Source organism: Microtus oregoni, unplaced genomic scaffold, assembly GCF_018167655.1.
Source record: "Microtus oregoni isolate MIOR12 unplaced genomic scaffold, Mior012 000014F_ref0000157, whole genome shotgun sequence".
Lineage (NCBI taxonomy): Eukaryota > Metazoa > Chordata > Mammalia > Rodentia > Cricetidae > Microtus > Microtus oregoni.
The window spans coordinates 29,266,045-29,282,170 of record NW_024543073.1 but is presented as its reverse complement, the minus strand read 5'-3'; the positions used below and the strand labels follow the sequence as shown (position 1 = coordinate 29,282,170).

The following is a 16,126-nucleotide window of genomic DNA, read 5'->3' as shown; positions in this document are numbered from 1 at the left end:
CAGAAAGTTAATAACATCATCATAATGGTAATTTACTGGCAGCCAAAATTTTAATTTACCCAACCAATATACCATATTTTAATTCATTTGACCTTCTCATCTAAAAAAGGTATTTTGTCAAAAGTAAAAGAAGCATATTTAGTAACGGGTGTAGAAACATAATGCAATATGTTTGGCTCCATTGATTTTAACTTCTGTTAATGAAAACTATGAAACAAATTATTAAGCATGAGAATATAGAGGAATTAATGTGGCACATATTCTACTATTTTGACTTCTTCCATCTAAACAAGTGAGTCTACTCACACTGACTTGTAAGCAAACACGATACTGGTATCTTGTGTACATACTTGACTTTGGTTTTTCTTTCCTGGGAATCTAATGCTAGGCAAGAACTAGAAACTAGATTTACAAATATTGCCCTCAGATCTGAGACATGTTATTCATTATCTAAGCTACAATATATGCCAGGCTTACTCAGTTCATATGGACATACAGTTTATGTGTTTCTATTTTCCTCTTTTGTGAGACAAAATCTTGCTATGTGGCCGAAATTCATCATCATCTTGGATTATCCACTTCAATACTGAAAATACAGGCAGGTGCCATGAAGTCTATATTTTACTCTGGCTTTTTAAACCATTATTTCACTCATCTATTCTTTTTTCCTTAAACATAATCCATCTTTTTTGAGAGGAGATAGAGGTTTCTCTGTGTAGACCAGGCTGGCCTCAAACTCAGATCTGCCTGCCTCTGCCTCCCAAGTACTGGGTATTAAGGCATGCACCGCCACATCCAGTTCATAATCCATTTAAGGACTAAAAACCTCTCATACCAATACCAGTAACACTAATAGAAAGCATTCTTTAATAGAAAACACAGATGCATTAATTTTTGGCAAACAATCTGACAACTTACGGTGGGAGTATTTCTGAAGCCATGAATATTTTCTCCACAAGCTCTGAAAGTATGTTCAATAGGTGTGCTAAATTAGTGTTCACATCTTCATTCTTTTCTAACTTTGATGGACTTAACTAAGAGAAGGAACAAACCAATACAAATTCATTTTGGTGACGATAGACTCAGGTAAGTCACGGTAAATGTGCAGTTATTTTTTTCAAAGATGTCAGCTGCTCCCACATACGCAAATTCCATTCATTCTGTCACTCAACCAGATAGTAAGCCACTCATTTCTAATTATCTGAGGAAAAAACTTTTTAATGAGGTTCAAAGTAGTGGCTAAGATAGCCTAAATGTGCAAATAGAATCACGAACACTTAGAATTTTTCAAGGACAACACTCCTAATTTCTGTTTTCTGATATGCCAGATGTACCTAAAAATCTGAAATACTTTTGTCAATTCTCGTAGTAATTACTGGATTATCCTCAGCTTCTACCAATAAAACACTCATTTTGTTATGGCAGAATTAACATTTGACAAGTCCAAGTGTTACCAAGTACTTCCTTATTTTACTGACACACTCTCAAGGCTTGTGTGATAACAGTCTTCCTTTATAATTGCTCTGTAGCACCCATCAAGTAGAATAGTTACATAAGCAGGATTCTGCTTATGACTGTATAGTTGCTTATAAACTTGCACTAAAACCTTAATCATCTTTGAAATAACTCATAGAGACCTCTATGGAAAAGATGTTACACTTACAAGTTTTTCCTTGAGTTTGACCTTGCATGCCAACATAGTACTACAAATGGGAAACTCCACGTCTGACTTCACATGATAGGCCCAAAGCTAACACAAGCCTCCTAGAACTCGTGTAAAATTATCTTCAGTCATAAATGAATTTTATGTGTAGACTTAGGTACCATTCTCAAAGTTGTATATATGAAATAGTCCCAAAATCTTAAAGTATTTTTTTGGAATATGATACTCAATATGAATAACAAAAGTCCCTGAAGAATGTTCAATTTATGTTACACACATTTTCTTAAAGTAAGGTAAACTCGATCATTAGTAGAAATAAAGAGAAATGCCAACAGAGCTGTGAGTGCATGCACGGTTATGGGGTTTTGTGTGTGTGGAGGGGATTTAAATTTATTAGAGAGGGCATAACTGCACTGACAAATTTAGAAATGATGTACTTTCCCAAAGCTGTAATTTGTTAAGTTCTAATTAAAATTTGCCAATTGCAGCAAAGATTAAAACAATAAACTCTTACCTCACATGATTGCTTGCTTTCCATTATTTTTAAAATGGAGTCTTTCAGAGCATGATGAACAAATTGTGTGGCAGTGGCTTTCATATACTGCTCCATCAAGGTACTAGCAAGTGTTGTAGCTCGAAATAGGGTAGTGGCTTCATCTACACAAATATGAATGTTAGATGATACTTAGAAAACTGTACTAATACAACTAAGTTGGAATTTTTTTTTTTGGTAACACACTTTTCACATAAATATTAATGAGAAGAAAATGAATACATTAAAAGCTGTGAAAACCACAGTGATATGTACCTTAGCCTCAGAACTGCTACAAAATCTAGAAATAAAATACTCATAAACGTCCCAGTAAAACCTGAGGTAATGATAAATACTATGTACGCTATTGTTGATACTCACACACTGAGTCTGGACAAAGAAATCATTTTCTTACAGCTTCTAATACTTAATTTTCCATGACAGAATTAGAAATAGCAACCCATTCCCATATTAAACAAAGAATCTCAGATACTTTGTAAAATGACTTAACAGTTTAATATATTTAAAGACAGACCCCACATGTTTGATACATAAAATCGTATTTTTACATTTCTTTAAAAAAAATTACACATCCATATTACCTTCCATACTTATCTCTCTGTCATTTAGTGTGCATAACAACAATGATTCAAGCTTTTCATGAAGAAAAATCTTCAGTAGGATGCTGGCAAGTAGTGTTCGGTCTTGTCCACATACATGTGATAAAGCATAGACTACATGAAGTTCCTTTTGTAGTATAAGCTAAAAAAAGACACCAAAAAAAGAATGCTGAAAGTACACAGCATTATGTATCCTTGGGGACCAATGGGAAATATATGTAAGATTAAGTGGAAGAACATAATTATTGAATACAATTGATAAAATGGAGTAAGTACGTAGCGTATATATTTCTAGCCTTGTGAGATCAAGATCATACATGTTTTTTTTTTTTTTACCTCTGGTTACTAGCGTGGTACTAATTTAGGACATTACTATTTAGCTTATTGGATTTTTATTAAATAGTTTAACATTTATATTTATTGTTATTAAAATAATTAGACTTCTAAATAATACCTCTTTAAATTCACTGTATTCTTCTTCTGGCATGATTTTTTCCATCGAGTATCGTGCTCGAACACGCAGGGATCCTGGTTCAATACCTTTTAGTGGTATATGGGAGCTGAGCAGAAACCATTCATCTGTGGCATGTCCTTTCTGTAACCTGCTCAACTGGCAACGCATAAATACTACAAAGAAAAACCACTATGGTCATACAATTACATTTTCTCAATACACTTTCCTGTAGTTTTAAATGCTTTTCATTAAGCAAGTTTTCAATAACAAAGTCAACACTTAACTGCTTACTTTTTCCATTTAAAGGCCTGCTATGTGACATCTGTCATAGGCTAGGGATATGGGATTAAGAAATGATTAAGCCACAGTGTCTGACGTGCGTGGAAAATGTCTTAAGCTATCAAAGAGGGTGCAGTGTAAGTGCTACAACAGTAAATAATACTTTCAGACACAAGGATATGTAACAGCCTAGGGGAGATAAAAATCCATTGCACAGGAACCTGTGAGTTGAGTTAGCTAGGTCAGGTAAAAAGGTAGAGCAATAAACACCACAATCAAAATAGGAAGTATGGCTTTCTTTCTGTGCCATTACTAGAACATTGTCATACAAGTAATGGAGAAATACTTAAAGATGTAAGCAATTACAGAATCAACATTTTATTCAGCTTCTGGTTTTGGTCTGTGTCTGTCAGTCTTTATCACTGTTTACTAAAGCAGCCTAAGTTGTAAGATGGCATTAACCTATTTCACCCTGATATGAATCACTATATTCCACTGCGATCTGTCCTACCAACAGAACAGGAAGATGTGTCCTGCTCGGAGTAGGAACAGAGAGCATTGAATGTTACAACAAATAAATGGCACACCTCAACATTCTGTGTCTTATTTCTTTGCAGGACTAGGGATTAATTTCCAGGTCACTGCAGGCTAGACAAACACTACCACTGAGCTGCAACTCTAGTCTGTAACAGAACCTTTTGGATTTGAAGTGTAGGAAGTAAGGGAATCTAAAAAAAGGAAAGAAGATAAAAAATGATTCTTGTCCTGTTCTCTGGGTAAGGGAAAGCATATTTGCATATCTGAAATTGTAAGGACTACATCCAGCACATTCACTTTAGCCATTTTGTTCTATCCTTCAGTCTCGGGACAGCCAATGTCTAGTAGTAGACTGCATAGCATTTGTCTCCTCTGCACCGTAGACATTTCACATACATGTTCTAAAAATACATACAACATGCTTTCATTACTTTAGAAAGCTTGAAATCAACTTACAGATATCTGGATCTTTGCTTTTCTTTGTTTTATTACTAAGCGTGATTTCAAATCTATTGATGTCAGGAGGAAGATCACTAAAGAAGGAGAAAAATTAGAAAAAATGTTCTAGTATCAAACTACCTTATTTTTGTTCAAAAATGCATTGTGTAATACTTAAAACAAGATTTACATTATTTGTTACACAAGAATGTTGATAAATATACATTTTCTTAAAACTTCCTAAAATAATAATAATCTCTTAAAACAAGATCTAGAAAATATAGAAAACTTTTTGTCATCACTTTTCTGTAGTCCATCTTTATTAATGAAGATGAAGAAATCCAACAAAAAATATTAAAACACCTAGAAAACAACAGAAACTTAAACAGCATGAGGAAAATAGGACTCTAAGAACGGATTAATATGATAAAATAGGACTTACTCAAAGACAAACTCCTCTGACCATACTGGGTTTTGCCCCTCCCTTGCATGAGTTTTTGCTACTTGGACGCTATTCAGGTAGATGTTACAATATGGATTAGTAAAGTGTTTTACTGGGAGCTTGTGGGCTTCTTCAATATGTAAAACAAGGCTGCTGACCTAAAGAGAACACAAAAATTCATACCCATCATTTCAAGACCTATATATAAACGTGAAAAATAGTGACTTGTTTTTCTTAGTATTTAAAAAAACATAAACTTTGCTAATCAACTGTCACCACCCATTTCCAAACTCCAAATATGCTTATCACAAAGATTTTACTACTCTAAAAGAGTCCCTGGCTAAGATGTTTTTAAGACACTGATTTTAAGGATATGTATTCCCCATATGGGTGCCAGAGAAGTTCACCTACCTCCTACTCTTCAACACTCTCTCTACCATCAGCAAATGTGTCAAATGTAAAAGACTGCATACATGCTATGTTGTATTAAGGATTGAAAACAATCCTTAAACCCACAGCAGATTAACTTAGCTATCAAAGGGGATAGAGATATTGGCTGTTATTATATGTGTACAAAGATATGTGACAACTTGTATATATTAAATAATTATTTGTGTATGCATGTGTGTATCCTTGGGATAAAAGTCAGGGTTTTTGTTACAAAGTATTTAGTTACCTAGTAACAACTGTTTTATATGTCCATGAAACAGGCTGTTAAATTCAACAAGCTTACTGGAAATTCACAGGGGCCATTTTGCACTTACACACTGTCTTAACTTTCTTCAAAATTCTAACCACATTAGAGTTTGACTATTTCCAATTATCTAGAAATCACTTTAATGAAACAACGAAAGAAAGATGTGAAGACCAAGTAATAAGGGATAAGTCAGTTATGGTGGGTGGCTCATTCTTTTAATCCTAGTGTTCAGGACACTGGTGCAGGAGGATCACTGCAATTCTAACCCCAGCCTAGGCTACACACAAAACCCCTACCTCTAACGGGGAAAAAAAAAATTAAGAAAAAGGTAATGATGCAGTACATATCTAGATAACAAAACGACTTCCTGTAAACAAAAGTATAAACAAGGTTCATGTTTTAGTTCCTAAAAATTGTCTAGTTAGTCTCAAAAACAACTATATCATAAAAAACAAGTTTTAAGGATACTCCTGTGAGTATGATTAACTCTTCAGAAGTACCTTTCATTGATTCTACCTGAGATAATTTTCCAAGTGGAAAAAAGGTGCACAAAGCTAGGGTGCCTTGCTTTGGGTTGTTCTGTTAGGAGCTGGCGCAGCAGACTGGAAGCAGAGAATGTACATAAAGAAGTCTCTTTCACAGAGCAACTGCTACCAAGTCAAGCACTGACAGCAAGGCATAGAAATGTTGGCAAAAAAAGAACAAAGTGATATGAAAATAAGAATGTTGTAAGTCAGACACAATGAAGTTTCACCTGACGAAGACGTTTATTAGATGTCCCTGGGCTACTTTTTCGTAAACTGCAAAATGCTTGCAAACCTTTCATCCAATCCTACAAAAAAAACAAAAACAGTATTGCAAAGAAATATATATGAGTTTATCCAATTATCAATTTACTTTCTTTATATTTAATTATTTCCATCCCTAGACTGCCATTTTGAGTCTCAGAATATAATAAACTGTAATTTTCTGTCTCAGCAAAACGAAACAAGAAACAAAACAATATTAGTTCTCTCACTCTAATACTTAAGGGTCAATGTAGGGTTCACAGTGATACAGTCATGCAGTTCATATTCAGGGCTGAAAGATAGGTTCTACTGCCAACAAAGCCAGTCACTCACTTAATTCTGTTTGTTTTTCATAGAGTCTCCTCAGAAAAGTCATATTTGTACAAAATATATTTAAACCCTGCAGAAATATTACAACTAGCTGGCTTGCTTCTGGAATATATGGAGGATGCCTCTAACTTATGGAAATATAATTATTTGTAAATGATTAGTTTCAACTGAATTCACAGAGTATTTAATGGTTAATTTTAAATGGCACTTTTTATATCTAATAACCCTTCACTGTGTTTTGTTAAAGAAAAAAGTAACAACAACAACAAAAGCTTGGACAGTTTCTCACTTGTTAGAGTATTAAGATTCCAGACATACTTTCTTAACACTGTCCCACAGTAGTTTTCTTCCCTAGTTAATAAAGTTAGGCTAGCACAAAGATCTCAGCAGTTCAGGAAACAGTGATCTTACCTCTGCTTGTTCTGGAGTTTCTCCTGCAAAGTAAAAGATGTAATGTTCTTCACTAAAGTGTTGAACTACTATCTGAAAACAGTTTGGCCTTGGAACACAAACAAAAAAAGTATTAAGAAACTTAAAAAAATTATTAAAGTATTTATACCAGCTTTAAAAACACACCAAATGATTTAAGATAGTCATAATTATTAATTTAGAGAAGTAGGTAATTAATTCTGCCAGATTAAGATGCCACATGCATATGTATTATAAAATTGAAATTTCATTAGTTATTCAAGGTTTAAACTAAAACGCAATATAAATTAATATTAAGATATATCAAAGAAAAAAGTAAAAAAAATAAGTAGACTTTCTAGAACTACACATAACTTATATGCAGAAACTGTACATGCACTGAAAAGTAAAAATGTTAATATTATTAATTAACTATTATTAATTATTAAGGAATTAAAAATATTAATGCTTGTCTCTAAACAGGCTGAAGGTGGTTTGAAAGTTCTTTTCTGTAGTTTTCTATTTTTTTTTTTTTACAAACTTGATCATTTTTTTCACTAAGTCAAAAAACACCATCTCCCTACATCACTTGTTCTGAAGGTTAATGACATAGCAGGTATCATACAATGTTTGTTCATGTCTTCCCCTAGTATGAACTACTACAAATAATTTGTCAAATAATTTTATAATACCTAATAATTTGTATCTGTTTTGCAGATGGGCTGACTTTACAGTTAAACTGGATAAATCTTAATAAAATGTTTAACAAGGAAGGGCCTTTTTAAGTTTTCAGAACTCCCTAAGTATTACTTCTATATTATTTTAGACGAATAATTTTTATCATGTATACTTGTTTAAAAAGTTAAAACTTTTTTATGCTTGGGAAGATTATGAAATAATGGAAAATGTGAACTGAGAATTTGATCTGAATTAGTCTGAATGAGATCAACCCTCAAGACTAGAATAACAAATGGCCATGCCATGTGAAGATATACCGAACAACCAACATTGGGAAATCTGAAGGGAAAAGCTCATTTCAAGGGGAGTTTGACTTTCCCCATATTGTTTCCTTTTCAACCCTTCAAAGCTATTGAGTCTGAGGTCAATGTGTCAAAGAAAAAGTAGCATGTGAAATGATAGACCAAAAATCCAAGCTTTCCAGAGTGACTAGAGAGGAAAGTGAATCTCAATGGTCCTTCAAAAATGAAGCTTTCATGCTAGACCCCTAATGTTGACTGTGTCTTCACATAAGGAAGGCTGCCTTCCCAACCTTGAACTGTCTTCACTTGACCCCCAAAGGCTTTAAGAACAGTGTCTTCTGGAACCGGTAGCATTACTCACAGCTTTTCACACAGAACATCCATCCTTCATTCAGACAGAAGCATGTATTATAAGAGCAAAGTGCTGCGAAGAAGCAATGGAGTGCCTGCTCAGCCTTAGAACACCAGTGATCAACGGCAGAGACTCTACCAAGGTTTAGGGAATATCACAAAGAGCAAGGAAAATATAATGGGAAAGGAGTGTTGTAAAATGCTGCTCTCTTGACATGGCATTGTGGTTGCACATAACCCATAGCAACAACAGTAGAGTTACCTCCTTAAAACCTGCACAAATCAAACCAGTTAAAGATTCCAGTATGTAGCAGGAAGGGCTCCCAAAACCCTACTCCTAGCTAAGGAACTACTAGTAGTTAATGGTTATAGGGAAAAGAGGGTTACTTTTCTTTATAAGTGTGGCCCAAGTGGAAGAGGCCATGCTCAGTTTCATATGGGTAACATTAATTAGACTCAGTGGGTTAAAAATCTTTTTAAATGTCTACAGAAAACTGCCAAAGAAAAATTTAATATCCACTGTAATAGCTTTCCTTTTAAATTACATTAAAAATGCCAAAGTGAATTACCCAGTCTATGGAGAAATAAGTGTAACAGATCTGCCAACAATGGTCATTAGAATAATGGTCACTGAAGCAACTTCCAACTTAAGCTCTTAAAATGCTTCCTATATAATATACAGCATCATTAAAAATCCAATGTTTAATATGAAGAAACAAAATCCGGGAAAATTGCATAACCATGCAGGCAAACATCTACACAAACAATGTTATTTCAATGTTTCCTCAACAGAAGACAGAGCATGCATACAGTTAAGTTACCTTTCAAAGAAAGCTTTCTTTCACATTAGGCTTTACTTGAATGCCACAATTCTATATATTAGGCTTTATACTCTCACACAAAGCATGAAAGTGCAAAGCATGCTAAAAGATTCACAAATACGCCTTTTTGTACCTATGATATTTGTACTTTATAATAAAAGATAACTGGTATCAACATAATTTCATCTGTCCTGTTATATGATCTTTACTCTCATGAAAGGAAACAGGCTTTGCTGATTTGTTTTCCTTTCCTGGTCACTTCCCAATAAAGGTGCATACAAAAGAAAGTTGACCCTAACCGGCCGATTTCAGAAACAAAGATCTGTTTTCTCAAAGGAGAGATTTTACCTGTTTTCACAGACATATCTTTTCCTATCAGGTTTTGGACCTGGAATCAGTCCATAACTAAGATATATTTAGAGCGTCACACTTACAGTCAATTTCTAAAGGAACTCTGCACTAGAAGCAAGAAATGATAATACAGTGAAGGTACATGTGTGTGTATTATTTTCCAATGGTCAGAACACAACTTTATTCTACTTTATTTTTGAAGAAGTTCACTCTTTATTCAATAAATAGATGAAGTTAGAATTATTTCCACAAAGAGGATATTTTCTATAGAACATATATTTTAACAAAACTCCTTTTAACTAATATTCTTCAACATCTAATAGTTATAGTCTGAGTCTTTTTTCATATAAAAACAAAACGTGTAGCTGAAGCACCCTGGATTTTCTTACATCCTTCGTATTTTTAAAAATGAAATTGTTTAATATATATATTCAAGTCCACAGACAAAAGCTATGTCCATGCCCATATTGCTTAAGTTCAAGAAGAAAAACGTCTGATTTGGTGGGCCTCAACTGGGTCCTAACTCTTGCCCCAGGACACTTCTCTCCACACTCTACTACTGAAGCTGTGAAGATGGTAACACATCATTTCCGTCCTGACTCCTTCCGTGGATCTTGTCTCATGTTTCTAAAATCAAGTGACAGTTCTGCTTCTAACTGGTTCCTTTCGCTCGTAAAGATACTTTTGTACAAGAATCATTGTTTCAATCAACATGGGAAGACTGTGACTAGAAGGTCTTATTGCTCCATCCCTAGTCTTTCTTTTTGTGAGTGTGTTGGGGTGGAATTCTTATCCTTATCATCATCCTGTTTTAGTTTAAAAAGGAAGAAAGAATAACAAGGTCAAGTGAACTTATGAACTTCTTCAATAGCTAGCTAGTCCTACTGAAAGGCCGTTCCAAAGATGTCTGCTTGACAGACGTGAATTGCACACAGAGCTTAGTCAAGAGTTAAGAAAAAAAACCTTCTATTCAATTAATCAATCAATTTTAGACAATTTTATGTTCTTAAAATAGGTTACACTTCAAATGGTCTGAAAATATCCACAATTTTTATTATTACAACAATGTTTAAGAAAAACCAATGTCTTACCTGCCAAATAGACTATCATGGACAACGTAGACAGAACACACACTGAGATCTATTAACCCTTTTGGTTTTGTAGCTCGTTTTTCACTTTCAAAATAAATAAGTTGGGCATCACTGCCCTCTAAGATAAAATATAAATTTTTCCAGCGTTTTCCTTTGCCTGTTGAAAAAAATAATTCTCTTTCCTTAGGAACTAAGAAATAGTATTTCAGAATACAAAAAAATTTAAATATATTTCAATTTTCATTCTAAGAATAGGTCAATCAATATATAATTACAAAATCCTATACCTGCATAGATAAGTTTTTTTGCTATTATTGCTTGTGTAATGAATTAACGAATGGTGGATGAAGTTCATCATAATATTTTAACTGTGTCTTCAGAAATTTATTATTATAAAATCTTCAAAATTCCTATTTTAGAGTAATTGTTTTCCAACAACACCCACCCCTCAATATCAAACTGACATAGATCTATTTAAAAAAAATAAAAGAAGAAGAAAGAAAGAAAAAGAAATTCAGTACCCTGAAGGCCAAGTGCCACCAGGAATTTCTCTAAGAAAACTCAGGGAAAGCCTGAAACTAAGTCAGGATTTAATGACATACTTGGAATACAAGCTTGCTCTAAAACACTGTTTAGAACATGGACTTAATCTCTAAAGTTTGAAGCATGCTCTGTGTAAGCTCTAAACAAGTATCTGTTACTTATAATCAATGACAAAACAACTGATTATGTCTTACAGTAAGTATTATGTGTATTTATGACTATCATATGGTGATCACTAAAATCCCTAAATTAAATTCTTAGTCCTAACAGTTGACTTACTCTTCTTCAGAAGGTAACCTTTCTTAACAATGTTTTTATAAAAGGCATCCTTTGTTTTACGACGAATTGTATTATAGATTTCCTTTCCATCGACAGTATCATTGAGTACTTGTTCTTGATCCTGAATTGTAAAGAAACATTAAAATTATTTATAAAACCATATCCAATCAGTAAATAAAAAGCAGGTAAAATATTTCTGCTAAAATCTAAATTTAAATCTTATAAAGAAATTCCCAGAATGGTTATTATTTCTTAAAAACATGCCTCAAGGGCAAATGCTATTTCAAAACCTCGGTAAGCTTATATATTCTACATCAAATGAAACTGTTTGAAAGTATCTACTTATTCCAGAACTAACTGGCAAATCAGGGGGGAACATGAATTAGAGCAAAGTCATGCTGGTGAATACTATTACCTCTGAGAAACACCAATTGAGACTAGAAAATTAGTCAGTTGAATTCGAACAATCCCCACGTTAACCCTCAGTTCATCACACACAACATAGCACATTGTTATATCCACACCTGGTAAGTCTTTAAGTTTTTTATTATTTTTTTATTGCTTTATAAATAATACCAATAAAAATTTCCATTCTTTATAAGCAAACTGAATTAAGATTCTTTTCTTCCCACTACTTCATAGCTTCCTCTTGTTTCAATACTTTCGATGCCTACATCTTTTTTACACTAAAAGTACAATATTTATTATAATCTTTACATCTTTTTTTAAGGATATTTAAAAGCCAGACTACATTTTTTCAGTTCCCATTCTATTATGTGTCAATGATGAAATGTTTTACTTTGAACTCTTATTTTTCCTGTAAGTTCTAGGTCTTTATTGCTTGATTTTTACATAATAGGCTTCAGTGATGCATAAAAGACAGCTGACATCAATTGCTAAATTGCCTACGTTGTCACAAAGAATGTACAAAAACATGATCTTCTCAGATAAAATAATTTCCAATTGTATCAAGGTATGTTAAGCTGAATGTTAGTCTTCCCATTCATTCATAACAATTCTTTTATTTCTGAAAAACTACTATTTTATGGTATTTAGTTATTTTTTGGATGCTCTGAAAAGCCTATTCAACTTATTGTAAATATAGAACATTAAGTCACTTTCATGATAACCTTTATGTTCTATTTTTGGACATTATACTGTTTCGTTTCCTTATTCAGCAATTATGCCCAGGCACTAAGATGGTAAGAAAGAAAAGGATTAATTACCTGAGATAAAGGTGACAAACTATGGTATGCATGTTAAGTTGAGCCCATTTGTGGTATTGTGGTTTGAACCTAGGACATTCTGCATGCTAGGCAAGTGCTCTACTGCTCAATTATATCACCAGGTGCACCACCTCCAAATCTAGTCCTCAGTTTTCGTACAAAGTTTTACTGAACCTCAGACATGTTTATTATATATTGTCTGTAGTTCTTTTCAATTACCAAAGGAGATTTATCATTTGAAATAGATTGGAGATAAAACCTAACCTGGACCTTTTGTCAGTCCCTTGAAAAGATACAAGGATGCAATAGTGAAATAATCCCTTCTCTGTTGTATCACCATTGGCTTTTAAATGCACTGCCAGGTATTACAGTATCTTTAAAAGGGTTAAAAGGGCATTTTCTTGCCTTTTGTTATTAGTCATTAAACAGCTAATTAAAACTTTATAGACTTTTTAATCTTCTGCTATGAATGGTAAAAAGGAAATGAGAAGAAAAAAAATGATGTTTACCAGAACAATGAATGAATTTAAAGAAATAGCTGTACTCTGGGCTCTACGGTGAGGAAAATGACTTTGATAACCAAATCTCTTACTATGATATACAAAATGAAGTTATTCATGTTTGTTGAAATTTTTACATCATATTTATTCATAAGGGTAGTGAATTAATGATGAAAAATTGTATAAAAGGGTTATTAAAATAAGACACATAACAGAATTAGAAAAAAATCACTGGAACATTTTACTTGGTATCTGTAAGTATAAAAACATTTTACAATTAGAGAACAATAAACCCTACTTTTCAACAAAATTGCCTTCAGTGTTTTCAAAAACATCAGTTTTGATGAGGTGAACTACATTCGTGATTTAAAGTTTGTTATCATTACTGCATTTTAAGAGCCAGAGTAACTACAAGCAGGACTTATCAGAATACACACGACAGGTTGTTCAAGTGCACATAGAAAAGCTGAAGAGAGGTTAGCTGCACTCCAAAGACTGGCTAATTTGAGAAAGCTGTGAGTATACATGAGGAAAATAAAAAGCAAAAGATTGCTATACTTAATCACTCATAACATTTTCTGTAAAACTTATTTAGGTTTATTCATTTCTTGTATACATTATGTGTTAAAGTACTTAAGTAATTTAAACATTAAAATAGACTGAGATTAAAATTAGTATCAATTAATTTCCATGTGACTACAAATCTGTACTCATGACTTTTTATTCCATGGGTGACAGTCTGTGTATTAGCTGTAGAATGGGGTACTCTTATCATTTAAAACATACCACATTCGTGCTTAGCTTTAAATACGTGGTTCCAAGGTAATCTGTAAGTGTTTTATGGTTCTATGTATGTAGGTGTGTGTGATGTGGAGGCTTGAGAGCAAGGACATTTCCCCATCTTTCTCCACCTTAGTTTTTGAGACACTGTCTCTCCCTGAATTTAGAGCTTAACAATTAAGCAAGACTAGAAGGCCAGAGAGCTCCAAAGATCCTTCTGTCTCCACCATCTCAGTTCTGAGATTATAGTTGTACACCACTGCATCCAGTTGTTTTTTTTTTTTTAAATGGACTTAGGGAATCAAATTCCCAGTTTAGTAAACGGCAAGCATTTTACTAACTGAACCATCTCTCCAGCTTTTTAAAAAATTAAATTAAGGTATACTGACCTACAAATCATAACGGATTCCAGTATCTTCTAAGTCATGAGTAAGAATGCAGCTTCACTTGCAGGTGGTAATAAATCACTGAATGATAGCAAGCATTTCCTTATCTTGGCCCACTTTCTACACAGTTCTGAACAAGGAGATCTCATCTTACACAGTCCTCCCTGAGAGTAGTAGATAAACAGAACCCACAGGCTACAGAAGCCAGACTTCAATTCTGACTTTGTTACTCAATGGCTAAAAACACCATTCAACAATCAATACACTAAAACAGTCACAGATCAGTACTTAAAGTTTTAATTAGAGAAAGTCAATAAACATAGTAAGTACATTATATGTTATAAACATCATGATACATAGAGTGCTTTGCAAAGTAAAAGCAGAGATGGTGTTGATCTCTAAATCTCACTGTAAAGCTAATTTTTTTGGTAAAATTTTGAATAACCAAAAAAAAAAGTTAAGTAGATTTTTGAGGGAAAAAAAGTTAGTTCAAAGATACAAAGGAAGAAAAAAAAGCCTAGTATATTTATAAATCACAAACAGAGCCAAAACAAGAATTCAGTAACAGATAAGGACAGTAGAATAAGATAGGTGGGAACGCTGAACTATCAGTATGCAATTTTGTCTGCTACAAAAGGGATTTTATCTTTTATTCTGAAATATTGGACATCTTCAAGTATTAAACATAAGAAGGGACTCAACTCACGTTTTAGATGGACACCTCTGACTGTTCTATGGTGTAAGGGGGGAAAGACACTCAAAATGAAACAGATCAATATTTTTCATGTTGTTCATATTCTAAACATATTTTGAAGTGAGAGTAAGAAAGATGTCCCCAACAGATCTGACACAGAGATCTGACAAAGAGAACCAAGGATGATTTAGTCTCTTGAGTAATATACTTAGCCTTTCTATAGTTTAAATTTTGTTATTAACAAATATAAAATAGGCATATAAAATAGTGTCAACTTGACCAAACTGCTCAAGTAATTAATTAGTATGCATAGAAAATACCTTAAATATATTAAGAAGTCTTTTATAATTTTGTATTTTTTAATGTTTCTATTTATTTTCTGTTTAGGAGCAATGGTGTGGGAGGTCCTTGTGTCTCTGTGTTGCCTTTATAGGTTAATGAATAAAGAACTGCTTTGAGCCTATGGCAGGGAAGATTGGACTGAAAGCTGGGAGAAGAAGGCAGAGGTATGCCATGGAGCCACTGCCAGAGAGATATGCTAAAACTTTGCTGGTAAACCACTGCCACGTGGAGATACACAGATTAATGGAGATGGGTTAAATTAAAATGTAAGGGCTAGCCAATAAAAAGTTACAGCAAGTAGGCCAAGCAGTGTTTTAATTAATACAGATTCTGTGTGATTATTTCGGTTCTGGGCAGTCAGGACAAACATGTGCCCGTCTTCCAACGAATGATGGTATTCACATGGCACAGTACACGTGTAGGGGACAGAGGACAATTTGGAGTCCACTATTTCCTTCCGTCATATGAGTGCCTGGGACTGAACTCAGTAGTCAGGCTAAGGATGAGCACCTTATACAATGAGTCACCTGACCAACTCTTTTCTTCTAGTGTCTTATCCATCATGTGCTAAACTAGTTTTAGGACTTGTTTATT

General features: G+C 33.6%; 1 protein-coding gene across 1 annotated transcript in view; it reads right to left on the bottom strand.

Annotated features, from left to right (window-relative positions):
• Window positions 1-16,126, bottom strand: part of Rasa1 (RAS p21 protein activator 1) — a 77,955-nt gene that overhangs the window by 11,486 nt on the left and 50,343 nt on the right. Inside the window, exons 10-19 of the mRNA XM_041663697.1 lie at window positions 11,605-11,725; window positions 10,783-10,939; window positions 7,192-7,279; window positions 6,417-6,494; window positions 4,966-5,123; window positions 4,542-4,618; window positions 3,270-3,442; window positions 2,798-2,957; window positions 2,178-2,320; window positions 919-1,034 (exon numbers count right to left, since the gene is read on the bottom strand). Of these exons, the coding sequence (XP_041519631.1) occupies window positions 919-1,034; window positions 2,178-2,320; window positions 2,798-2,957; window positions 3,270-3,442; window positions 4,542-4,618; window positions 4,966-5,123; window positions 6,417-6,494; window positions 7,192-7,279; window positions 10,783-10,939; window positions 11,605-11,725 (1,271 nt within the window). The remainder of the gene's footprint in view (window positions 1-918; window positions 1,035-2,177; window positions 2,321-2,797; window positions 2,958-3,269; window positions 3,443-4,541; window positions 4,619-4,965; window positions 5,124-6,416; window positions 6,495-7,191; window positions 7,280-10,782; window positions 10,940-11,604; window positions 11,726-16,126) is intronic.